Source organism: Nerophis lumbriciformis, linkage group LG04 (assembly GCF_033978685.3).
Source record: "Nerophis lumbriciformis linkage group LG04, RoL_Nlum_v2.1, whole genome shotgun sequence".
Lineage (NCBI taxonomy): Eukaryota > Metazoa > Chordata > Actinopteri > Syngnathiformes > Syngnathidae > Nerophis > Nerophis lumbriciformis.
The window spans coordinates 46587501-46615337 of NC_084551.2; the positions used below are offsets into that span (position 1 = coordinate 46587501).

At 42.2% G+C, this 27837-nt stretch overlaps 1 protein-coding gene across 1 annotated transcript in view; it reads left to right on the forward strand.

Annotated features, from left to right (window-relative positions):
* Nucleotides 1-4345: 4345 nt before the first annotated feature.
* The window catches only part of LOC133603219 (neurexophilin-1), a 79802-nt gene continuing 56310 nt past the window's right edge, over nucleotides 4346-27837 (forward strand). Inside the window, exon 1 of the mRNA XM_061956402.2 lies at nucleotides 4346-7382. Coding sequence (XP_061812386.1) covers nucleotides 7335-7382 — 48 coding nt within the window. The 5' untranslated portion in view covers nucleotides 4346-7334. The remainder of the gene's footprint in view (nucleotides 7383-27837) is intronic.

Here is a 27837-nt window from a genome sequence, read left to right on the forward strand (position 1 = left end):
CTAAACATACAAACTTACCATAAAACAAACACTTACTGTAATATTTCCACTCTCGCTGGGATGCTGAATTACGAGACGCTCACATAATTCCGTTTAGATGAAGAATCAATCAAAATCCTCATGGAGGGTTAAGAAAAGTTACATTTGTCTACTAGCAGGTGAGAGATGCATGAATTATAATCTAGAATTTACTTTGAGCAAGTTTGTGTCAACAATAGCAGCATAAGCTAGCATTAGCTCACTGCCACCAATGCACTGCTAAAATAGTCTGTCTGCGTTAGCACTTATAATAACAATATCACTCATATTTGGTTAAGTTTCAGGCCACGACATGTAAATGGAGTATTTTTGGCGGTTTCTAGATGTTTTTAGAGAAAGTATAATCAGCGCAACAGAGGACTGTTTACTCAATTGTTAGCTATTTATTTCCGATTTTGAATGCTTAAAAAAGCTAATTATACAAGTTTTTGTCTTACATAAGGATTGTGGATGATAAACAGCACATCTCTTTCCAATGTTTGCGTATTTCCAGTATGACTGATCTGATAACATGGTCAGAGTGCAGAAGTGTTACGACACTGACGGAGAATCTACGATTTTCGCAGAATATTCAAAATGTCCAACTGAATTTGTGGCATTTTGTGATGTTTAGTGTATTTTCACATATTTTGTGGATTGTAAATACAATTGGATATGGTTTAATGGATACAATGAAACACAAATAAGCACATGAAGTCAACTTTTTTTTTTCACTCTGCTGCTACTTTAAATATATAAATTCAGTAAACATTGATTTATGAAATGGAAAAGTTCTTATGGTGAAGCAAATTTCTACCTAAGAAAGAATGTAAATATGAATATTTGGTTCCAGCCTCGACAAAAGTCCACATTTTAGTGAAGGTTTGTACACTTTGAACATAATTTAAAGTGTCATACAGTACTGTGTATCAAATTAACATAACAAGGGGTGATGGAGCAACTTTCTATTTATTATATAACAACAACAAGCTGCTGTCCTCTCTGTATTTGCTGCTCTGCCAGCACGTGCACACACACACACACACACACACGGAAGTCCCTTTGGTGCCCTCACAAACAATCAAAAATCCTTAACTTTAACAACCGTATTGCTACATTAATGAACATTTAAAGGGGAACATTATCACAATTTCAGAATGGTTAAAACCATTAAAAATCAGTTCCCAAGTTTTTTTCAAAATTTTACCCATCACGCAATATCCCTAAAAAAAGCTTCAAAGTGCCTGATTTTAACCATCGTTATATACACCCGTCCATTTTCCTGTGACGTCACATAGTGATGCCAACACAAACAAACATGGCGGAAAGAACAGCAAGCTATAGCGACATTAGCTCAGATTCAGACTCGGATTTCAGCGGTTTAAGCGATTCAACAGATTACGCATGTATTGAAACGGATGGTTGTAGTGTGGAGGCAGGTAGCGAAAACGAAATTGAAGAAGAAACTGAAGCTATTGAGCCATATCGGTTTGAACCGTATGCAAGCGAAACCGACGAAAACGACACGACGGCCAGTGACACGGGAGAAAGCGAGGACGAATTCGGCGATCGCCTTCTAACCAACGATTGGTATGTGTTTGTTTGGCATTAAAGGAAACTAACAACTATGAACTAGGTTTACAGCATATTAAATACATTTGGCAACAACATGTACTTTGAGAGTGCAGACAGCCCAATTTTCATCAATGAATATATTGTGTAGACATACCCTCATGTCAGCAGGCCAGGGAAGCTAGGGTCGATATTCTTCTCTTGATCATCTTCGGTGGCATAAGGGACGGTGTGAGCCAAGACATCCAGGGGATTTAGCTCGCTTGTCTGCGGGAACAAACTGCCGCCATTGCTTGCCGTGCTACCGAGGTCTTTTGTCCCTGAATAGCTCACACACTCCGGCAGATTCAATGGGGGTCTGGCGGCAGATTTCTTTGACTTTATCGTTGGAAATGCATCTGCTTTGAGTGTCGCAGGATATCCACACATTCTTGCCATCTCTGTCGTAGCATAGCTTTCGTCGGTAAAGTGTGCGGAACAAACGTCCAATTTCTTGCCACTTTCGCATCTTTGGGCCACTGGTGCAACTTGAATCCGTCCCTGTTCGTGTTGTTACACCCTCCGACAACACACCGACGAGGCATGATGTCTCCAAGGTACGGAAAACAGTCGAAAAAAACGGAAAATAACAGAGCTGATTTGACTCGGTGTTTGAGAAAATGGCGGATTGTTCCCGATGTGACGCGTCATCGCTCCGAAAGCGAATATTAGAAAGGTGTTTAATTCGCCAAAATGCATCCATTTAGAGTTCGGAAATCGGTTAAAAAAATATATGGTCTTTTTTCTGCAACATCAAGGTATATATTGACGCTTACATAGGTGTGGTGATAATGTTCCCCTTTAAAACAAGTAAAATCCACTTACATCAACATCAGCAAAGGAGGAACAGATAGAGGGCGAGAAGGGCGGGATTGGCAGGAGGGGCTGAACCAGAGGTAGTCTTTTCCTCTTTGTGGAATTAGTCTGCTCTGGCATGTTTTACCACAAACCGGTCTCATCACAGTCCAAACTTGTTGTGGTTCGAAACCTGCTTCATCGATTTCTACCATACTTGTGAGCGCCATTAATGTCTTCTTTTTAACTCCACGCTGGTCTGTTGTCTTTTTGGGACTCATATTGAGTTGGCGAAATGGACAAAACTTGTCAAAGGGCGAAAAAACACAGAAAAGGTGCACACGCTGAGAAGTGAGTAGTAGTGTACTGCCGTGGGCAACCGCGCCCTGCTTTTTGCCTGCAGGCGGGACACAAAATTAATTCATGAAGCATTCGCACACAGACATGGTTCGCACACGAAGCCACATTTAGTTCGATCTAAAAGTTTTCAAATGGAAAAGTTTGCAAATAGAGGGGTGCGTAAATCGAGGTTCCACTGTATATATTTGAACAACACAACAAAAAACACGAATATTTCTGAAAACGACGGAGAAAACATTGAATTCATCACACTAGTATTGAACCGTACCGATACTACCATGGTGTCGATATCGATCAATCCGCCCAGTTTTAGTGGCCCACATGTTTCTACTCCCAAACAAGTTTAAGTACAAACCCCGTTTCCATATGAGTTGGGAAATTGTATTAGATGTAAATATAAACGGAATACAATGATTTGCAAATCATTTTCAACCCATATTCAGTTGAATATGCTACAAAGACAACATATTTGATGTTCAAACTGATAAACTTTTTTTTTTTTTTTTTTGCAAATAATCATTAACTTTAGAATTTGATGCCAGCAACACGTGACAAAGACGTTGGGAAAGGTGGCATAAATACTGATAAAGTTGAGGAATGCTCATCAAACACTTATTTGGTACATCCCACAGGTGAACAGGCAAATTGGGAACAGGTGGGTGCCATGATTGGGTATAAAAGTAGATTCCATGAAATGCTCAGTCATTCACAAACAAGGATGGGGCGAGGGTCACCACTTTGTCAACAAATGCGTGAGCAAATTGCTGAACAGTTTAAGATAAACCTTTCTCAACCAGCTATTGCAAGGAATTTAGGGATTTCACCATCTACGGTCCGTAATATCATCAAAGGTTTCAGAGAATCTGGAGAAATCACTGCACGTAAGCAGCTAAGCCCGTGACCTTCGATCCCTCAGGCTGTACTGCATCAACAAGCGACATCAGTGTGTAAAGGATATCACCACATGGGCTCACATGGGCTCAGGAACACTTCAGAAACCCACTGTCAGTAACTACAGTTGGTCGCTACATCTGTAAGTGCAAGTTAAAACTCTCCTATGCAAGGCAAAAAACGTTTATCAACAACACCCAGAAACGCCGTCGGCTTCGCTGGGCCTGAGCTCATCTAAGATGGACTGATACAAAGTGGAAAAGTGTTCTGTGGTCTGACGAGTCCACATTTCAAATTGTTTTTGGAAACTGTGGACGTCGTGTCCTCCGGACCAAAGAGGAAAAGAACCATCCGGATTGTTATAGGCGCAAAGTTGAAAAGCCAGCATCTGTGATGATATGGGGGTGTATTGGTGCCCAAGACATGGGTAACTTACACATCTGTGAAGGCGCCATTAATGCTGAAAGGTACATACAGGTTTTGGAGCAACATATGTTGCCATCCAAGCAACGTTACCATGGACGCCCCTGCTTATTTCAGCAAGACAATGCCAAGCCACGTGTTACATCAACGTGGCTTCATAGTAAAAGAGTGCGGGTACTAGACTGGCCTGCCTGTAGTCCAGACCTGTCTCCCATTGAAAATGTGTGGCGCATTATGAAGCCTAAAATACCACAACGGAGACCCCCGGACTGTTGAACAACTTAAGCTGTACATCAAGCAAGAATGGGAAAGAATTCCACCTGAGAAGCTTCAAAAATGTGTCTCCTCACTTCCCAAACGTTTACTGAGTGTTGTTAAAAGGAAAGTCCATGTAACACAGTGGTGAACATGCCCTTTCATAACTACTTTGGCACGTGTTGCAGCCATGAAATTCTAAGTTAATTATTATTTGCAAAAAAAAAAAAAAAAGTTTATGAGTTTGAACATCAAATATGTTGTCTTTGTAGTGCATTCAATTGAATATGGGTTGAAAAGGATTTGCAAATCATTGTATTCCGTTTATATTTACATCTAACACAATTTCCCAACTCATATGGAAACAGGGTTTGTAAAAAAAATAATAATAATTGAAGTCATTCTCATTTTCTTCTGTCTTGTTCCCAGTTTTTTCTACTTGAAAGGGTCCAACTAACAAGCAGTCAGCACGTTATCGTTCATTCTCAGTCAAATTATTGTGCCACAGAAACGCAGGCTGATGTGGAACATGTTTACGCTGTTGGACATCTGAAGAAAAGCAACTTTTTTTAATTGTTTTTTTTTTTTCTTGTTGTTTCCGGAGGGGAGAAAAGATGAAAAGAAGAAGGTGTACATTTATTTTGTATGACACAGAAATTGTTTTGTTGGAACATTTCCAAGTGGGTGTAAGATATTATTTTTTCTGTCCTGATGCAAGTTCTGTGGTGGGGGAAAAAAAAAAACCCATAAATGAGCCAAATGAAGAAGAAGAAAAAAAAAAGAGAAAAGCTCGACTGTTTTTGTACAGGTTGTTTGTGTGTGCGGGACAAATACGCGACAATAAACGAGGACACGGTGAAAACACGTTGAAATTAGCAGTCATTGTTTATTCCGCAGCTTTTTGTTGGGTTACAGCCTTGTTCCTAAATGGATTCAAATCATTTTCTCCTATACATTTCTACACACAAACACTTAGAATTACAAAGTAACATTTTTATTTTATTTTTTTAATTTTGTTTGCGGATTTAAGCATTTAACCTTTTTGTATTTTTTTAATATATATTTTTTGTTTTTGTTTTTATGTATTATATATGTACAAACAAATACAACACTTCCTTTTTGCAATTTTATATTATCTGTGTAGAATTTTGAGGTAAAAAAATAATATTTTAATCCAATTTTAAAAATGGAAAAATGTGAAAGAATGATTGTATTGCTTATTTAGAAACAATAATGTGTGTGTAAATGTGTGTGTGTGTGTGTATATATATATATATATATACACACATAACTGTGTGTGTACCGTATTTTTTGGACTATAAGTCGCAGTTTTTTTCATAGTTTGGCCGGGGGTGCGACTTATACTCAGGCGCGACTTATACTCGGGAGCGACTTATGTGTGAAATTATTAATGCATTACAGTCAAATATCAAATAATATTATTTATCTCATTCACGTAAGAGACTAGACGTATAAGATTTCATGAGATTTAGCGATTAGGAGTGACAGATTGTTTGGTAAATGTATAGCATGTTCTATATGTTATTGTTATTTGAATGACTCTTACCATAATATGTTACGTTAACATACCAGGCACGTTCACAGTTGGTTATTTATGCGTCATATAATGTACACTTATTGAGCCTGTTGTTCACTATTCTTTATTTATTTTAAATTGCCTTTCAAATGTCTATTCTTGGTGTTGGCTTTTATCAAATACATTTTCCTCAAAAATGCGACTTATACTCCAGTGCCACTTATATACAGTATGTTTTTTTCCTTCTTTATTATGCATTTTCGACCGGTGCGACTTATACTCCGGAGCGACTTATACTCCGAAAAATATGGTATATATATATATATATATATATATATATATATATACACATAGTTGTAATTTTCTTTAAATACTTTGTCATTCTAAGTATTTTGTGAATACCAACGAGTGGGAAATTATTTAAATCATTTTCTATAACCGCTTTAAAGGGTCCGGTGTGTAGTTTTTCCTGAAGCCAATGCTAAGCTAACAGAGGTTTTGCCGTTTCATGCATTTTAAAAGGAGGCCCGTTTTTCATGTTAATGTTATGTTGCTATGCTATTTTCAGTGTGATTTTAAGTGTCATTGATTATTTGGGAGCGGCAAACTTAACAAAGTGCAGTTTTATATCTAGCCAAGAGCTATCTTTAACAGAGATGCTATCGTGCTGCATTCAAGTGCAACGTGCTGCCATTTAGAAGATTGATTTCGACCTTTTCGCCTTATCTTTGTACTTACTGGAGGGTTTTTTTTTTCTTCTTTGTCTTTTTTTTTTTATGGATGGAATGTTTTTTAGGGTTAGTCTGCCAAGCTGAAAGACAGACAGTGTGATGAATGACAGCTTTATGTTTAAATTGACTATTGTTTTGTATTCCCGTGCCTTATTTTGAGTTTGGACATTTGTATTTTTTTTAATTTTTAAAATAATAAATTCAAAGCTTCGGCAATTAAATGTTAATACGAAATCATCGGCTTGTAATTGTTGCGTTTATGAAGCATTTTTTGATTGCTGAAAAATGTAAGGGGGTCTAATGTTTGAGTCTTGGCGGAGGTCTCTTGTTACATTTGAATGCAATTCTTGTTAAACGTGTTTGTTTCCAAGTAGGCACAGTTGCACTGAGGCGCCACTAGGGGGCATCCTGAGGACACAACAGGACAAGTTTCTTCTCCAAAGTCCTTCATAACCCCCCCTCCATCCCTGAGTGTGGGTATAAAGCATCCCTCCGCTGCCTCTCTGATGTACAAACAGCAGCTCAGCCTCCCAACTCCGCATCCTTCTCCCCGAGAACACCTCGTCCGTCTCCCACCTCGGGACCACCCCTTCACCCTCCCGCCCCCACCCCTCGCCACTTGATTCCCCCAATCAAGTTGGGCCGGCGGGGAGGCTTTTCCAGCGCCGTCGGAGAGAGGAGCGGCGCCCGGGCGACGCGCTGGCAGGTCCGACATGACGAGCACGTGGTGCTGCGCTCTGCTGCTGTCCGTCGTCCCTCTGGTGAGTGACATTACGCTCATGTTGGGGGTCACCTGCGCCCCTTGTTGTCGCCACTTCTGCCAGGCTGCCATTCACGAAAAGAAACTTTAAAAAAAAAAAAAAAAAAGTGCTGTTTTCGTGTTTGCTTTTATTACGTTATTTGCAACTGATGACAAATTAGTCAGTTATCTAATGTATGTTTCATATTTGATACAGTAGGTGACACTTCCGACCTGATTATACCCGATAAGTCCGAAAGAGATGATGCAGTACTATCTGCTCACAGGTGGTTGTTTGAGCCCACTCCTTAATTGCTTCAGGTAAACGCAGGATTCTCACAGGAATGAGCCTTACCCGCTGTACTAGCATTGGTGCTCTGATGGCGGTGAAGTCATGTCAGTTACGCTGCTGCAGCAGGAAAAAAAAAGAAAAGAAGAAGCTTTAAAAGTCGCCGTTTTGACGCTTTAGTGACAAACCAATGGCTTTAATCCTGCCCACCCCACACCCCTCCTCCTCCTCCTCCTCCTCCTCCTCCTCCTCCTCCTCCTCCTCCTCCTCCTCCTTGGCTGATGAACGTGTCAACAAAGCAATCGTGGAAGAACAGCGGCAGCCGTAATCCGCGCTAACTTGCGTCGGCCTTTAAAAAAAAAAAAAAAAAAGCTCCCGCGGCGTTATCAGTGTTTAATTTGCATAGTGATGGAAAGAAGTCAATTACTATTAATTATTCTCTACAACTTCATTCCCATTATCCAATTGAATTTGCCATCTTGAAAAGCATAAACTCAATTTCACAGCTGGCTAAGCTCGCTAATCATCCCCCCCCCCTCCCCCTCACAACACCCCCCCCCCCCTCCCCCCCGACGCTACACGCCGCATTCAAGGAACACTTCTTTGCTTGTAACGTCTGCTACGTTACATGTCAGACTCCTAGCAAACCTCATCTGCCGCTTTAACGGGACGCTCCAATTGTTCGCTTGATCCTAAGCCGCCGCCGCCCGCAGCTCCTTCAGCGGCTCGTCGGAGCCACGGGAACCTCGCAAACTTACTTCGGCCGTCTTTGAAGCGAGCGGCGTGTGAAAATATATCATTATGCCTTTTCCTCCTCTGGCTAGCGGGGGGCGAGTTTTCTTCTTCTTCAAACCGTCCTCTCACATATCACCGGTGTTTATCCTCTCACAGGTCACGCCGGTAATTGTGCCCTCAACTCCTCCACAGATAGCAAGCGTGGACACACTCTGTGATTTGTCATCATCCCTCACAGCCTCGGGTCGCACTTTGATACCGCGGCCAGACCCAAACACCTCAGACCGTGATGGAAGACACCGAAACCTCAGCCAGAGTCCACTAAGTGCTCGTGTTAAAGACTTAGCAAGGACTACAATATACCTTCTAAATCAGGTGCGGCCTGCGGGCCTTTTAGGGACAAACAACAACAACGTCCAGACACACCAATGATGCAATGTCATAAACGCCATAAAACACGTCTAACAGGAAAATGCGGCAAATGCCAAAAACACACACAAACCCCAAAAACAACATTCGAGGAATGTTGCAAATTTACAGAACAAAACAGAAGCGAACCAGATTATCAGAAAGTTAGCTAAGATACCATGAAGTTGGCTGGGCAACTAGGAAGTTAGTCAGGATACCAGGAAATTGGCTAGGCTACCAGGAAGTTGGATAGGCTACTAGGAATTTAGCTAGGATACAATGAAGTTTTTCAGGATACCAAGAAGTTAGCAAGACTACCAGGAAGTTGACTAGGCTACTAGGAAGTTAGTCAGGATACCAGGAATTTTGCTAGGCTACTAGGATGTTAGTCAAATACCAATAAGTTAGCTAGGATACCAGGAAGTTGACTTGGCTACTAGGAAGTTAGTCAGGATACCAGGAATTTCGCTAGGCTACTAGGATGTTAGTCAGATACCAATAAGTTAACTAGGATACCAGGAAGTTGGCTAGGCTACTAGGAAGTTAGTCGGGATACCAGGAGGTTAGCTAGGATACCAGGAAGTTGGCTAGGCTACTAGGAAGTTAGTCAGGTTACCAGGAAATCGGCGAGGCTACTAGGAATTTAGTAGAAATACCAGGAAGTTGGCTACGCTACTAGGAAGTTAGCTAGGATACCAGGAAGTTGGCGAGGCTACTAGGAAGTTAGTCAGGATACCAGGAATTTGGCTAGGCTGTTAGGAATTTAGCTAGGATACAATGAAGTTTTTCAGGATACCAAGAAGTTTACAAGACTACGAGGAAGTTGACTAGGCTACTAGGAAGTTAGTCAGAATACCAGGAATTTGGCTAGGCTGTTAGGAATTTAGCTAGGATACAATGAAGTTAGTCAGGATACCAGGAAGTTAGCTAAGATACCAGGAAGTTGGCTAGGCTGCTAGGACGTTAGTCAGGATACCAAAAAGTTAACTCGGATACCAGGAAGTTGGCTAGGCTACTTGAAAGTTTGTCAGAATACCAGGAAGTTAGCTAAGATATCAGGAAGTTGGCTACGCTACTAGGAAGTTAGTCAGAATACCAGGAAATTGGCTAGGCTACTAGGAGTTTAGTCAGAATACCAGGAAGTTGGCTACTCTACTAGGAAGTTAGCTAGGATACCAAAAAGTTGGCTAGGCTACTAGGAAGTTAGTCAGGATACCAGGAAATTGACTAGGTTACTAGGAATTTAGTCAGAATACCAAGAAGTTGGCTATGCTACTTGGAAGTTAGTCAGGATACCAGGAAGTTGGCCGGGCTACTAGGACGTTAGTCAGGATACCAGGAGGTTAGCTACGATACCAGTAAGTTGGCTAGGCTACTAGAAAGTTAGTCAGGATACCAGGAAGTTAGTCAGAATACCAGGAAGTTGGCTAGTCTACTATGAAAGTTAGTCAGAATACCAGGAAGTTAGCTAAGATACCAGGAAGTTGGTCAGGCTACTAAGAAGTTAGTCAAGGATACCAGGAAGTTGACTAGGCTACTAAGACGTTAGTCGGGATACCAGGAAGTTAGCTAGGATACCAGGAAGTTGGCTAGGCTACTAGGACGTTAGAATACCAGGAGGTTAGCTAGGATACCAGAAAGTTGGTTAGGCTACTAGGAAGTTAATCAGGATATCAGGAAGTTGGCTAAGATACCAGGAAGTTGGCTCCACTCCTCCACAGATAGCAAGCGTGGACACACTCTGTGATTTGTCATCATCCCTCACAGCCTCGGGTCGCACTTTGATACCGCGGCCAGACCCAAACACCTCAGACCGTGATGGAAGACACCAAAACCTCAGCCAGAGTCCACTAAGTGCTCGTGTTAAAGACTTAGCAAGTACTACAATATACCTTCTAAATCAGGTGCGGCCTGCGGGCCTTTTAGGGACAAACAACAACAACAACGTCCAGACACACCAATGATGCAATGTCATAAACGCCATAAAACACGTCTAACAGGAAAATGCTGCAAATGCTAAAAACACACACAAACCCAAAAAACAACATTCGAGGAATGTTGCAAATTTACAGAACAAAACAGAAGCAAACCAGATTATCAGAAAGTTAGCAAAGATACCATGAAGTTGGCTGGGCTACTAGGAAGTTAGTCAGGATACCAGGAAATTGGCTAGGCTACCAGGAAATTGGATAGGCTACTAGGAATTTAGCTAGGATACAATGAAGTTTTTCAGGATACCAATAAGTTAGCAAGACTACCAGGAAGTTAACCAGGCTACTAGGAAGTTAGTCAGGATACCAGGAATTTCGCTAGGCTACTATGATGTTAGTCAGATACCAATAAGTTAGCTAGGATACCAGGAAGTTGGCTAGGCTACTAGGAAGTTAGTCAGGATACCAGGAAATTGGCTAGGTTACTAGGAATTAAGTCAGAATACCAGGAAGTTGGCTATGCTACTTGGAAGTTAGTCAGGATACCAGGAAGTTGGCCGGGCTACTAGGAAGTTAGTCAAGATACCAGGAAGTGAGCTACGATACCGGGAAGTTGGCTAGGCTACTAGGAAGTTAGTCAGGATACCAGGAGGTTAGCAAGGATACCAGGAAGTTGGCTAGGCTACTAGGAAGTTAGTCAGGTTACCAGGAAATTGGCGAGGCTACTAGGAATTTAGTAGGAATACCGGGAAGTTGGCTACGCTACTAGGAAGTTAGCTAAGATACCAGGAAGTTGGCTAGGCTACTAGGAAGTTAGTCAGGATACCAGGAATTTGGCTAGGCTGTTAGGAATTTAGCTAGGATACATTGAAGTTTGTCAGGATACCAGGAAGTTAGCTACGATACCAGGAAGTTGGCTAGTATACTAGGAATTTAGTCAGAATACCAGGAAGTTGGCTACGCTACTAGGAAGTTAGCTTGGATACCAGGAAGTTGGCTAAGCCACTAGGAAGTTAGTTAGGATACCAGGAAGTTGGCTCGGCCACTAGGAAGTTATTCAGGATACCAGGAAGTTGGCTAGGCTACTAGGAAGTTAGTCAGAATACCAGGAAGTTGGCTAGGCTACTAGAAAGTTATTCAGGATACCAGGAAGTTAGCCGGGCTACTAGGAAGTTAGTCAAGATACCAGGAAGTTAGCTACGATACCAAGAAGTTGGCTACGCTACTCGGAAGTAAGTAATACCAGGAGGTTAGTCAGAATACCAGGAAGTTAGCTAAGATACCAGGAAGTTGGTCGGGCTACTAAAAAGTTAGTCAAGGATACCAGGAAGTTGGCTAGGCTACTAGGACGTTAGTCGGGATACCAGGAAGTTAGCTAGGGGACGGCGTGGCGAAGTTGGTAGAGTGGCCGTGCCAGCAATCGGAGGGTTGCTGGCACTGGGGTTCAATCCCCACCTTCTACCATCCTAGTCACGTCCGTTGTGTCCTTGGGCAAGACACTTCACCCCTTTCTCCTGATGGCTGCTGGTTAGCGCCTTGCATGGCAGCTCCCTCCATCAGTGTGTGAATGTGTGTGTGAATGGGTGAATGTGGAAATACTGTCAAAGCGCTTTGAGTACCTTGAAGGTAGAAAAGCGCTATACAAGTATAACCCATTTATCATTTATTTATACCAGGAAGTTGGCTCCACTCCTCCACAGATAGCAAGCGTGGACACACTCTGTGATTTGTCATCATCTCTCACAGCCTCTGGTCGCACTTTGATACCACGGCCAGACCCAAACACCTCAGACCGTGATGGAAGACACCAAAACCTCAGCCAGAGTCCACTAAGTGCTCGTGTTAAAGACTTAGCAAGGACTACAATATACCTTCTAAATCAGGTGCGGCCTGCGGGCCTTTTAGGGACAAACAACAACAACAACAACGTCCAGACACACCAATGATGCAATGTCATAAACGCCATAAAACACGTCTAACAGGAAAATGCTGCAAATGCCAAAAACACACACAAACCCCAAAAACAACATTCGAGGAATGTTGCAAATTTACAGAACAAAACAGAAGCTAACCAGATTATCAGGAAGTTAGCAAAGATACCATGAAGTTGGCTGGGCTACTAGGAAGTTAGTCAGGATACCAGGAAGTTGGATAGGCTACTAGGAATTTAGCTAGGATACAATTAAGTTTTTCAGGATACCAATAAGTTAGCAAGACTACCAGGAAGTTGACCAGGCTACTAGGAAGTTAGTCAGGATATCAAGCATTTGGCTAGGCTACTATGATGTTAGTCAGATACCAGGAATTTGGCTAGGCTGTTAGGAATTTAGCTAGGATACAATGAAGTTTTTCAGGATACCAGGAAGTTAGCTAGGATACCCGGAAGTTGACTAGTCAACTAGGAAGTTAGTCAGGATACCAGGAAATTGGCTAGGCTACTAGGAGTTTAGTCAGAATATCAGGAAGTTGGTTACTCTACTAGGAAGTTAGCTAGGATACCAGAAAGTTGGCTAGGCTACTAGGAAGTTAGTCAGGATACCAGGAAATTGGCTAGGTTACTAAGAATTAAGTCAGAATACCAGGAAGTTGGCTATGCTACTTGGAAGTTAGTCAGGATACCAGGAAGTTGGCCGGGCTACTAGGAAGTTAGTCAAGATACCAGGAAGTGAGCTACGATACCAGGAAGTTGGCTAGGCTACTAGGAAGTTAGTCAGGATACCAGGAAGTTAGCTACGATACCAGGAAGTTGGCTAGGCTACTAGGAAGTTAGTCAGAATACCAGGAAGTTGGCTAGGCTACTATGAAAGTTAGTCAGAATACCAGGAAGTTAGCTAAGATACCAGGAAGTTGGTCAGGCTACTAAGAAGTTAGTAAAGGATACCAGGAAGTTGACTAGGCTACTAGGACGTTAGTCGGGATACCAGGAGGTTAGCTAGAATACCAGAAAGTTGGTTAGGCTACTAGGAAGTTGGCTAAGGTACCAGGAAGTTGGCTCCACTCCTCCACAGATAGCAAGCGTGGACACACTCTGTGATTTGTCATCATCCCTCACAGCCTCGGGTCGCACTTTAATACCGCGACCAGACCCAAACACCTCAGACCGTGATGGAAGACACAAAAACCTCAGCCAGAGTCCACTAAGTGCTTGTGTTATACTTAGCAAGTACTACAGTATACCTTCTAAATCAGGTGCGGCCTGCGGGCCTTTTAGGGACAAACAACAACAACGTCCAGACACACCAATGATGCAATGTCATAAACGCCATAAAACACGTCTAACAGGAAAATGCTGCAAATGCTAAAAACACACACAAACACCAAAAACAACATTCGAGGAATGTTGCAAATTTACAGAACAAAACAGAAGCTAACCAGATTATCAGGAAGTTAGCCAGGATACCAGGGAGTTGGCTGGGCTACTAGGAAGTTAGTCAGGATACCAGGAAGTTGGCTAGGCTACCAGGAAGTTGGATAGGCTACTAGGAATTTAGCTAGGATACAATGAAGTTTTTCAGGATACCAAGAAGTTAGCAAGACTACCCGGAAGTTGACTAGGCTACTAGGAAGTTAGTCAGGATACCAGAAATTTTGCTAGACTACTAGGATGTTAGTCAGATACCAAGAAGTTAGCTAGGATACCAGGAAGTTGACTAGGATACTAGGAAGTTAGTCAGGATACCAGGAATTTCGCTAGGCTACTAGGATGTTAGTCAGATACCAAGAAGTTAGCTAGGATACCAGGAAGTTGGCTAGGCTACTAGGAAGTTAGTCAGGATACCAGGAAATTGGCGAGGCTACTAGGAATTTATTAGGAATACCAGGAAGTTGGCTACGCTACTAGGGAGTTAGCTAGGATACCAGGAAGTTGGCTAGGCTACTAGGAAGTTAGTCAGGATACCAGGAATTTGGCTAGGCTGTTAGGAATTTAGCTAGGATACAATGAAGTTTGTCAGGATACCAGGAAGTTAGCTACGATACCAGGAAGTTGGCTAGTATACTAGGAAGTTAGTCAGGATACCAGGAAATTGGATAGGCTACTAGGAATTTAGTCAGAATACCAGGAAGTTGGCTACGCTACTTGGAAGTTAGGTTGGATACCAGGAAGTTGGCTAAGCCACTAAGAAGTTAGTTAGGATACCAGGAAGTTGGCTCGGCCACTAGGAAGTTATTCAGGATACCAGGAAGTTGGCTCGGCCACTAGGAAGTTATTCAGGATACCAGGAAGTTGGCTAGGCTACTAAGAAGTTAGTCAGAATACCAGGAAGTTGGCTAGGCTACTAGAAAGTTATTCAGGATACCAGGAAGTTAGCCGGGCTACTAGGAAGTTAGTCAACATACCAGGAAGTTAGCTACGATACCAAGAAGTTGGCTACGCTACTCGGAAGTTAGTCAGGATACCAGGAAGTTAGTCAGAATACCAGGAAGTTAGCTAAGATACCAGGAAGTTGGTCGGGCTACTAAGAAGTTAGTCAAGGATACCAGGAAGTTGGCTAAGCCACTAGGACGTTAGTCGGGATACCAGGAAGTTAGCTAGGGGACGGCGTGGCGAAGTTGGTAGAGTGGCCGTGCCAGCAATCGGAGGGTTGCTGGCACTGGGGTTCAATCCCCACCTTCTACCATCCTAGTCACGTCTGTTGTGTCCTTGGGCAAGACACTTCACCCCTTTCTCCTGATGGCTGCTGGTTAGCGCCTTGCATGGCAGCTCCCTCCATCAGTGTGTGAATGTGTGTGTGAATGGGTGAATGTGGAAATACTGTCAAAAGCGCTTTGAGTACCTCGAAGGTAGAAAAGCGCTAAACAAGTATAACCCATTTATCATTTATTGCCAGGAAGTTGGCTAGGCTACTAGGAAGTTAGAATACCAGGAGGTTAGCTAGGATACCAGGAAGTTGGCGAGGCTACTATGAAAATTAGTCAGAATACCAGGAAGTTAGCTAAGATACCAGGAAGTTGGCTAAGATACCAGGAAGTTGGCTCAGCTCCTCGGAAGTTAGTCATGATACCAGGAAGTTGGCTAGGCTCCTAGAACATTAGTCATGATACCAGGAAGTTAGCTAGGACACCAGGACGTTAGCCATGCTACTAGGAAGGTAGTTAGGATACTAAGAAGTTAACTAGGATACCAGGAAGTCGACAATGCCACCAGGAAGTTAGCTATAATATCAGGAAGTTAGCCAGAATACTCGGAAGGTAGTTAAGACACCAATAAGTTAGCTCGGCTACTAGGAAGTTAGTTTGGATACCAGGAAGTTACTTAGGATACGAGGAAGTTATCTAGGTACTTGGAAGTTGGCCAGGACACCAGGAAGTAAGTTAGGAAGTTGAATCTTAGCTATGCTACTGTGAAGGTAGTTAGGATACCACAAGGTTAGTTAGGCTACTAGGAAGTTATGTAGGCTACAAAGAAGTTAGTTAGAATACTATGACGTTAGCTAGGCTAATAGGAAGGCATTTAGCAAACAAGAAATGTATCTAGTGTACCAGGATGTTAGCCAGACTAACAGGAAATTAGTTAGGCTACGAGGAAGTTAGGAAAGCTACATGGAAGTTAACCAAGACACCAGCAAGTAGGCCAGATTACCAGGAAGTTACCTCGGCTTGTACGAAGGTAGCCAGGATACCTGGAAGTTTGCTAGTCCACCAGAAAGTTAGCCGGGATACCAGAAAATGATCTGGCCTGCTAGGAAGTTAGCTAGGCTTGTAGGAAGTTAACTAAGATTGCAGTGAGCAAGGCTTGTAGGAGGTTAGCCAGGATACCAGGAAGTTATTTGGGCTACTAAGAAGTTAACTAGAATACCATGAAGTTTGCTTGACCACCAGGAAGTTAGCTCGTAAGTTAGCATGATACTATGAAGTTAGTCATGAATCCAGGAAGTTACCCATGATACCAGGAAGAGGGCCATGATACCAGTAAGTTAGCCACAATGCCATGACATTGCCATGATACCAGGAAGTTGGCCATGATACCAGGAAGTTGGCAAAGATACCAGGAAGTTGGCCAAGATACCAGGAAGTGGTCCATGATACCATAAAGTTAGTCATGAGACCAGGAAGTTACACAGGATTCCAGGAAGTTAGCCATTATACCAATAAGTTGGCCATTATACCAGGAAGTTGGCCATGATACCAGCAAGTTGCCCATAATACCAGGAAGTTAGCCCTGATACCAGGAAGATGGCCATGATACCAGGAAGTTAGCCACAATACCATGACATTAGTCATGAGACCAGGTAGTTGGCCATGATATCAGGAAGTTGGCCATGATACCAGGAAGTTTGGCATGATACCAGGAAGATGGCCATGATACCAGTATGTTAGCCACAATACCATGACATTAGCCATGATACCAGGAAGTTGACCATGATACCAGGAAGTTGGCCAAGATACCAGGAAGTGGTCCATGATACCATGAAGTTAGTCATAAGACCAGGAAGTTACCCAGGATTCCAGGAAGTTGGCCATTATACCAATAAGTTGGCCATTATACCAGGAAGTTGGCCATGATACCAGCAAGTTGCCCTTAATACCAGGAAGTTAGCCATGATACCAGGAAGATGGCCATAATACCAGTAAGTTAGCCACAATACCATGACATTGCCATGAGACCATGTAGTTGGCCATGAGACCAGGTAGTTGGCCATGATACCAGGAAGTTGGCAATGATACCAGGAAGTGGTCCATGATACCATGAAGTTAGTCATAAGACCAGGAAGTTACCAGGATTCTAGGAAGTTACCCAGGATACCAGGAAGTTATCCATTATACCAGGAAGTTGGCCATTATACCAGGAAGTTGGCCATAATACCAGCAAGTTGCCCATAATACCAGGAAGTTAGCCATGATACCAGGAAGATGACCATGATACCAGGAAGTTAGCCACAATACCATGACATTAGTCATGACACCAGGTAGTTGGCCATGATACCAGGAAGTTGGCAATGATACCAGGAAGTTGGCCATGATACCAGGAGGTTAGCCATGATACCATGAAGTTAGTCATAAAACCAGAAAGTTACCCAGGAATCTAGGAAGTTACCCAGGATACCAGGAAGTTAGCCAATATACCAGGAAGCTGGCCATGATACCAGGAAGTTAGCCATGATACCAGTAAGTTACCCATTATACCAGGATGTTAGCCATGATACCAGGTAGATGGCCATGATACCAGGAAGTTAGCCACAATACCATGACATCAGTCATGAGACCAGGTAGTTGGCCATGATACCAGGAAGTTAGCCATGATACCATGAAGTTAGTCATGAGACCAGAAAGTTACCCAGGAATCCAGGAAGTTACCCAGGATACCAGGAAGTTAGCCATTATACCAGAAAGCTCGCCATGATACCAGGAAGATGGCCATGATACCAGGAAGTTAGCCACAATACCATGACATTAGTCATGAGACCAGGTAGTTGGCCATGATACCAGCAAGTTGGCCATGATACCAGGAAGTGGTCCATGATACCATGAAGTTAGTCATAAGACTAGAAAGTTACCCAGGAATCCAGGAAGTTACCCAGAATACAAGAAAGTTAGCCATTATACAAGGAAGCTGGCCATGATACCAGGAAGTTAGCCATGATACCAGGAAGTTAGCCATGATACCATGAAGTTAGTCATAAGACCAGATAGTTACCCAGGAATCAAGGAATTTACCCAGAATACAAGGAAGTTAGCCATTATACCAGAAAGCTGGCCATGATACCAGGAAGTTAGCCATGATACCAGGAAGTTACCCATTATACCAGGAAGTTGGCCATGATACCAGGAAGCTACCCATATTAGCAGGAAGTTACTCAGGATACCAGAAAATTACCCAGGATATCAGGAAGTTGACCATAACACCAGGAAGTTGATCATAATACCAGGAAGCTGGACATAATACCAGGAAGTTAGACATAAGTAGGATGCCCAGAAGAAAGTTAGAGAAATAAATATTTTTTTAATGTCTTTGTTAAACACATAAAAATGGTTGCAATACAATACTGTAAAATATTACGTCTTAAATATTTAAAGGCTGACATCCCTTAGGTCTGTTGCCCTCTTATCCTGGCTAACTTCCCTTTATCCTGGCTAACTTCCCTTTATCCTGGCTAACTTCCCTTTATCCTGGCTAACTTCCCGTTATCCTGGCTAACGTCCCGTTATCCTGGCTAACTTCCCGTTATCCTGGCTAACTTCCCTTTATCCTGGCTAACTTCCCGTTATCCTGGCTAACATCCCTTTATCCTGGCTAACTTCCCGTTATCCTGGCTAACTTCCCTTTATCCTGGCTAGCTTCCTTTTATCCTGGCTAACTTCCCGTTATCCTGGCTAACTATCCTGGCTAACTTCCCTTTATCCAGGCTAACTTCCCTTTATCCTGGCTAACTTCCCTTTATCCTGGCTAGCTTCCCGTTATCCTGGCTAACTTCCCGTTATCCTGGCTAACTTCCCGTTATCCTGGCTAACTTCCCGTTATCCTGGCTAACTTCCCGTTATCCTGGCTAACTTCCCGTTATCCTGGCTAACTTCCCTTTATCCTGGCTAACTTGCCGTTATCCTGGCTAACTTCCCGTTATCCTGGCTAACTTACCTTTATGCTGGCTAACTTCCCTTTATCCTGGCTAACTTCCCTTTATCCTGGCTAACTTCCCGTTATCCTGGCTAACTTCCCTTTATCCTGGCTAACTTTCCTTTATCATGGCTAGCTTCCCTTTATCCTGGCTAACTTCCCTTTATCCTGGCTAAATTCCCTTTATCCTGGCTAAATTCCCGTTATCCTGGCTAAATTCCCGTTATCCTGGCTAACTTCCCGTTATCCTGGCTAACTTCCCGTTATCCTGGCTAACTTCCCTTTATTTTGGCTAACGTCCCTTTATCCTGGTTAACGTCCCGTTATCCTGGCTAACTTCCCGTTATCCTGACTAACTTCCCGTTATCCTGGCTAACTTCCCGTTATCCTGGCTAACTTCCCTTTATTTTGGCTAACGTCCCTTTATCCTGGTTAACGTCCCGTTATCCTGGCTAACTTCCCGTTATCCTGACTAACTTCCCGTTATCCTGGCTAACTTGCCGTTGTCCTGGCTAACTTCCCTTTACCCTGGCTAACTTCCCTTTACCCTGGCTAACTTCCCTTTACCCTGGCTAACTTCCCGTTATCCTGGCTAACTCCCCATTATCCTGGCTAACTTCCCGTTATCCTGGCTAACTTCCCTTTATCCTGGCTAACTTCCCTTTATCCTGGCTAACTTCCCTTTATCCTGGCTAACTTCCCATTATCCTGGCTAACTTCCCGTTATCCTGGCTAACTTCCCTTTATCCTGGCTAACTTCCCTTTATCCTGGCTAACTTCCCGTTATCCTGGCTAACTTCCCGTTATCCTGGCTAACTTCCCATTATCCTGGCTAACTTCCCTTTATCCTGGCTAACTTCCCTTTATCCTGGCTAACTTCCCTTTATCCCGGCTAACTTCCCTTTATCCCGGCTAACTTTCTGTTATCCCGGCTAACTTCCCTTTATCCTGGCTAACTTCCCGTTATCCTGGCTAACTTCCCGTTATCCTGGCTAACTTCCCGTTATCCTGGCTAACTTCCCGTTATCCTGGCTAACTTCCCGTTATCCTGGCTAACTTCCCGTTATCCTGGCTAACTTCCCGTTATCCTGGCTAACTTCCCGTTATCCTGCCTAACTTCCCGTTATCCTGGCTAACTTCCCGTTATCCTGGCTAACTTCCCCTTATCCCGGCTAACTTCCCTTTATCCCGGCTAACTTCCCTTTATCCCGGCTAACTTCCCTTTATCCCGGCTAACTTCCCTTTATCCCGGCTAACTTCCCGTTACCCTGGCTAACTTCCCGTTATCCTGGCTAACTTCCCGTTATCCTGGCTAACTTCCCTTTATCCTGGCTAACTTCCCGTTATCCTGGCTAACTTCCCGTTATCCTGGCTAACTTCCCGTTATTCTGGCTAATTTCCCTTTATCCTGGCTAACTTCCCATTATCCTGGCTAACTTCCCTTTATCCTGGCTAACTTCTCTTTATACTGGCTAACTTCTCTTTATGCTGGCTAACTTCCCTTTATCCTGGCTAACTTCCCTTTATCCTGGCTAACTTCCAGTTATCCTGGCTAACTACCCATTATCTTGGCTAACTTCCCTTTAGCCTGGCTAACTTCCCGTTATCCTGGCTAACTTCCCGTTATCCTGGCTAACTTCCCTTTATCCTGGCTAACTTCCCTTTATCCTGGCTAACTTCCCTTTATCCTGGCTAACTTCCCGTTATCCTGGCTAACTTCCCTTTATCCTGGCTAACTTCCCTTTATCCTGGCTAACTTCTCTTTATCCTGGCTAACTTCCCGTTATCCTGGCTATTTTCCCTTTATCCTGGCTAACTTCCCGTTATCCTGGCTAACTTCCCTTTATCCTGGCTAACTTCCCGTTATCCTGGCTAACTTCCCTTTATCCTGGCTATTTTCCCTTTATCCTGGCTAACTTCCCGTTATCCTGGCTAACTTCCCGTTATTCTGGCTAACTTCCCGTTATCCTGGCTAACTTCCCGTTATCCTGGCTAACTTCCCTTTACCCTGGCTAACTTCCCTTTACCCTGGCTGTGCACTCTTGTTTGTTTGGTTTCCATGACAACTTATTAGTGTCACCTGTTTCACGTCATGCCAATCATGTCATTCTGTCATGATCCGTGGTCCGGATCGTGTTTAGTTTAGTTATGTTCTGTAAGTTTTGGACTTTTTTAGTTCCGTCTGCGCTTCCTTGTTTGTTTTTGTCACCATGGCGACTCATTAGTTTCACCTGTCATTTGTTGTTTGGATCACACCTGTCGTTTATCAGAGGCTACTATTTAAGCCTGTCTTTTCCGGTCACTCTGGGTGGCTTCATTCTGTAACGATCGGGATGCAGCATGCTGCGGTTCGTTCTCCCGTAATGCATTACTGACGGCTTCGGACCAAGGCGTGAAGGTAGGAAATTATTTATTAACATAAATCACCCAACTACCAAAAACACAGGCAAAGAACAAAAAAGACAAGCGTGCCTAACACACGGGAAGCTACGACTTAGCATAGGCTAGGGAATAAGCAAAACGTACGTGACATTAGCGGGAAGCAAACAATGAAGCCACCCCGAGTGACCGGAAAAGGCAGGCTTCAATAGTAGTCTCTGATAAACGACAGGTATGATCCAAACAACAAATGACAGGTGAAACTAATGAGTCGCCATGGTGACAAAAACAAACAAGGAAGCGCAGACGGAACGAAAGAAGTCCAAAACTAACAGAACATAACTGGCCGTATAAACAACTTTAGCACTGTTACAAATATGCGCCAGACTGTGAACCCACACCAAACAAGAATGACAAACACATTTCGGGAGAACATCCGCACCGTAACACAACATAAACACAACAGAACAAATACCCAGAACCCCTTGCAGCACTAACTCTTCCGGGACGCTACAATATACACCCCCCGCTACCCCCTTCAACCCACCCCCCCACCTCAACACCGCCCCCCCCAACCCCGCCCACCTCAACCTCCTCATGCATGGGCATGTACGAGCCAGTCTGCCCCACAACAAGAGGATAGAGAACAAAATTGGACAAAACGGGATTGACTACAGCGTCGGACTACAATGGTTGACCCGCGCAAAGACCTTTGGGTACATTTCTGCAAGAGATGTCCGATAATATCGGGCTGCCGATATTATCGGCCGATAAATGCTTTAAAATGTAATATCGGAAATTATCGGTTTCAAAAAGTAAAATTCATGATTTTTTAAAACGCCTCTGTACGGAGTGGTACACTGACGTAGGGGAAAGTACAGAGCACCAATAAACCTTAAAGGCTCTGCCTTTGCGTGCCGGCCCAATCACATAATACCTATGGCTTTTCACACACACAAGTGAATGCAAATCATACTTGGTCAACAGCCATACAGGTCACACTGAGGGTGGCCGTATAAACAACTTTAACACTGTTACAAATATGCACCACACTGTGAACCCACACCAAACAAGAATGACAAACACATTTCGGGAGAACACCCGCACCGTAACACAACAGAACAAATACCCAGAACCCCTCGCAGCACCAACTCTTCCCGGACGCTACAATATACACCCCCCGCCACCCCGCCCCCCGAACCCCGCCCACCTCAACCTCCTCATGCTCTCTCAGGGACAGCATGTCCCAAATTCCAAGCTGCTGTTTTGAGGCATGTTAAAAAAAATAATGCACTTTGTGACTTCAATAATAAACATGGCAGTGCCATGTTGGCATTTTTTTCCATAATTTGAGTTGATTTATTTTGGAAAACCTTGTTACATTGTTTAATGCATCCAGCGGGGCATCACAACAAAATTAGGCATAATAATGTGTTAATTCCACGACTGTATGTATCGGTATCGGTTGATATCGGAATCGGTAATTAAGAGTTGGACAATATTGGAATATCGGATATTGGCAAAAAAGTATTATCGGACATCTCTAGTAGTAAGTATTCTATTATTATATTACTTATGTATTTTACTGTTAGTTTTTTTGTGGAAAATGTTTCGGCACACAGAATGTTATCCATCTTCTTCCGCTTGTCCGAGGTCGGGTCGCGGGGGCAGCAGAAAAAAATGAAATGTGTACCGTATTTTCCGGACCATAAAGCGCACCGGATTATAAAGCGCACTGCCGATGAATGGTCTTTTTTCGATCTTTTTTCATATAAAGGCGCACTGGATTATAGGGCGCATTAAAGTAGTCATATTATTATTGTTTTTTTTCTAAATGTAAAACACTTCCTTGTGGTCCACATAACATGTAATGGTGGTTCTTTGGTCAAAATGTTGCATAGATGATGTTTTACAGATCATCTTCAAGCCGCTTTCTGACAGTCTCTTCCGGATGCGCCGTTTTGTGGGCGGTCTTATTTACGTGGCTCACCCTCGGCAGCGTCTTCTCCCCGTCATCTTTGTTGTAGCGGTGTAGCGTGCAAGGACGGGAGTGGAAGAAGTGTCAAAAGTTGGAGCTAACTGTTTTAATGACATTCAGACTTTACTTCAATCAATAACGGAGCAGCATCTCCTCATCCGGAAACAACAACACCGGAAATGTGTCTCGTGAAAAACCGTCCGATCGGAACTCTAATAACTGAAGTTCCTTGGGTGAACAATTTAAACTCACTACACCGGTATGTTTTAGCACTTTCATGGCGAGTTTACTGAAAGATATAAGTAAGAACTTTACACTACTTTATATTAGAAATGGCAACAGCGGAGGATGAATGTCCCATAACAAGAAGATAGAGAACAAGAAGAAGCTTATCGACTACAGACTACAAAGGCGGACAAGCGCAATTTTTCAGGATTTATGTAGATCCCTAATACAGATCAGAAGGTAAGAAAGGGGGCTTTTGCATAATATTGCGAAACAAAACGCCAGATAATGTCTTACCTTATACCAGGGGTGCTCAATACGTCGATCGCGATCTACCAGTCGATCGCAAAGGTAGTATTGGTAGATCGCATTACATTATTAAAAAAAAATTAAAAAAATAAAAAAAATTTTTTGTGTGTCCTGTCCAGCTTCTCAGGCAAATCATATAATTGATGTAGATGCCCATTTCGGCTGTTCAGATTTACTTTACAAAAGAGAAGTGTAGGATACTTCTCTTGTTGCCATATTTGTATTTGACTTTATTAAATGTATTTATATTATCATTTAGTGCAGCCGGGCCGGAGCAGGAGGGGATAGAAAGAGAAAAAAAAGAAGACAGAGGGGGAAATTGTGGGGACAAGAGGGGGATTAGACAGAGAGACAAAAACAACAACAGCAAATAACAAGAACAACAACAATAGAGCAACATCAGCAAATACGACATATACAAATATGATGGTAAAAGTAATAGCAAATAAGCAGTTAGCGAAAAATAAAAAATAATACAGAAATGACAATGAGCATTGTTACACTACAAATGGATCAATACAAATACCAATAGAAATAGCGCTATTGATAATGAACAATACCAATAATTTACCTTTATTATCAACAATACAGTTGTTTAAATGCAACAATACATATACGTAATGATAACTTGAGATACGAAAGAATGCAGAAAAATGGAGGGGGAGAAAGAGAAGCAACCTACATTAACCTTGTAGATTGTTATAGTCACAATAGGTTAAGCTTTGTCAGTGTGCCGTGTGTTACACCCAGTTTACCCTAGGGCAGGGGTGCTCATTACGTCGATCGCGAGCTACCGGTCGATCTCGGAGGGTGTGTCAGTCGATCACCAGCCAGGCATTAAAAAAATAGTCCTAAAAATGAGCGATCATAAATCTTCACTATGACGTCATTTTCGTCACTTGATTGACATTCACGGCACCCGAGGGTCTTCTGAGATGACACTGGCTGCTGCCAGCTCATTAAAATTACCGACTGGAAGGCGAGGAACACTTTATTTCAACAGACTCTGGCGCCGTACCTGTTGTCAAAACTCCAAAGACCGACTGCACAGTTGCACAGTTGCGCTAACAAAATAGGAGTCTCAGAAAGCCGGCGTGCACAAGCTAGCAAGCTACCGAGTTTGCCGACAATGTATTTCTTGTAAAGTGTATACAAAGGAGTACGGAAGCTGGACAAATAAGATGCCAAAAACCAACCACTTTCATGTGGTATTGGACAGAAAGGAGGACTTTTTTTCTCCTCCATTCGAAAATGCGGACCTTATCAGCACCACTGTATGATTCCTATCAATGCAAGTCATCAGAATCAGGTAATACACCAACTTATATTCTTGTCTTCATGAAAGAAAGGAATCTATATGTGTTAAACATGCTTGTATTATCTTTAAACACCTTTAACTTATTAACAATATTAACTATATGTGTTAAACATGCTTGTATTATCTATAAACACCTTTAACTTGTTAACAATATTAACTATATGTATTAAACATTCTTGTATTATCATTAAACACCTTTAATTTTTTAACAATATTAACTATGTGTTAAACATGCTTGTATTATCATTAAACACCTTTAACTTGTTAACAATATTAACTATATGTATTTAACATGCTTGTATTATCATTAAACACCTTTAATTTTTTAACAATATTAACTATATGAGTTAAACATGCTTTCATTATCTTTAAACACCCTTTACTTGTTAACAATATTAACTATATGTATTAAACATACTTGTATTATCATTAAACACCTTTAATTTATTAACAATAGTAACTATATGTGTTAAACATGCTTGCATTATCATTAAACACCTCTAACTTGTTAACAAAAACATATATTTCATAAATAAGTAAATATACATTATATATATGAATGAGGTAGATCCCCACGACTTGATCAATTGAAAAGTAGCTCGCCTGCAGAAAAAGTGTGAGCACCCCTGCCTTATACACACACCATAATAATACTCATATGTTGGAGCACATGAAGCGGTGCGGCTTCATAGCTTACCAAAGTCGTACTAAAACATTGTGATAGACTTTTGAGCGCCGTGTATAATGTTTTATATTTTCAATGGAACTTGTAAAATGTTGGTGTTTACTTGAGTGATGTTGCCATCATAGCTCTTACCACGTATCTCTTATGTTTGACTGCCATCTACTGGTCACACTTATCATTACACCATGTACCAAATAAAATTGCTTCATGGTCGGCGAGCAAAACCAGAATTGCACTGTCGAGTTTTGAGGGGAAAAAAAGCATTTTAATTAAGTATGCCTTATCGTCCGGAAAATACGGTATGTATGCCCCGTGTAAAAGTCCTAGACCTCTTAGTGGCTGACTCAAAGTCTAAAATTACATTTACACTGCAGACCAAAGTGGCCCAAATCGGATTATTTTGAAATCAAATTTTTTCCACCTGACTGTTAAAATGCAATTAAAATGAGATCTTAATCAGACTCCAGTGTAAACGCGCACAGGCCCCAATGTGGCCCACAAGTGGCCTCGTTGTGAAAACAAAGGAAGTTGACCGGATTCCGTAAATGAACAAGGAAGTCACTACTACTACTACAAAATAAAATAAAAGTCGCCACACCTTAAAAATTCCTGTTTTTTTTAATGTACGTAACATGTAAGCAAATATACTACAGAGTCAATTCCGGTCCTTCAGCAATCGCTATTTTTTCAGAGTTAAAATATATATTCATATTTTACATATGTGCGCACTATTGACAAAGAAAAGTTGGCCGTCAGAAAAGGTTTTGCTCACCGAAAACCGAATGTTGTGAAAAAGTATTCACTTCCGCTGGCGGGTTGCGTCTTTCCCTGCGCACACGAATGATGTAGCTCGCCCAAAGCTGATGAAAAAGTCACATTCGGGTCGCATTGCGTTTAGACTGAAGTCACATTTGAAAAGATCAGATTCCAATCGGATTGGGACCTGATGTGGCCTGAATGAGATGCCAAAAGATCAGATCTGAAGCACTTTGGAGCGTTTAGACTGGCGAAAAAAGATCCGAAGTGTGTCACTTGAGGGCAAAAAAAAAATCAGATTTGGTGTGCAGTGTAAACGGGGCCCAAAACCCTCGTTATGAGGACCAGGGGCGTCACTAGCTTTTAAGGACAGGGGGGGCTTTGCCCCCAGGAGATGCACATGATGCGAGCGAATGTTACGCACGAGCACAAAACTTCACAAACGGCTAACAAAGACTTAGAAATTATTCATTGTTATTATTATTATTTTTTTTAAATGCACGGGACGAAATGAAATGCTCCCCGGGACGATGGCTTTTAACCATATATTTTCTTTTTCTTTTTATGTATTTATTCATTTTACATTTTATATTAAATGTCTTGGTTTTTCCTCCCTCTGAAAATCCTATTAAATGTTTAACAAGCCATCCTATAATAATAAAACAGCTATTAATGTAACAATACAATAAAACAAATATATTTAATGATGTTTTTTTCATTATTTTAACAATAGGCTTATGTATATTACTTTATATAGATTCTACAAGAAACACAAAACTTAAAAAATAACTGATTTACAATTGCACACACAAGGTTTTGTGCAGCTTCACTCATTGTAAAGGAAGATAATGTGCTTCGTACACCTGCAGGACCCCAAGCAAGGTCGCAGAGAAAATGCGGACTGGAATTT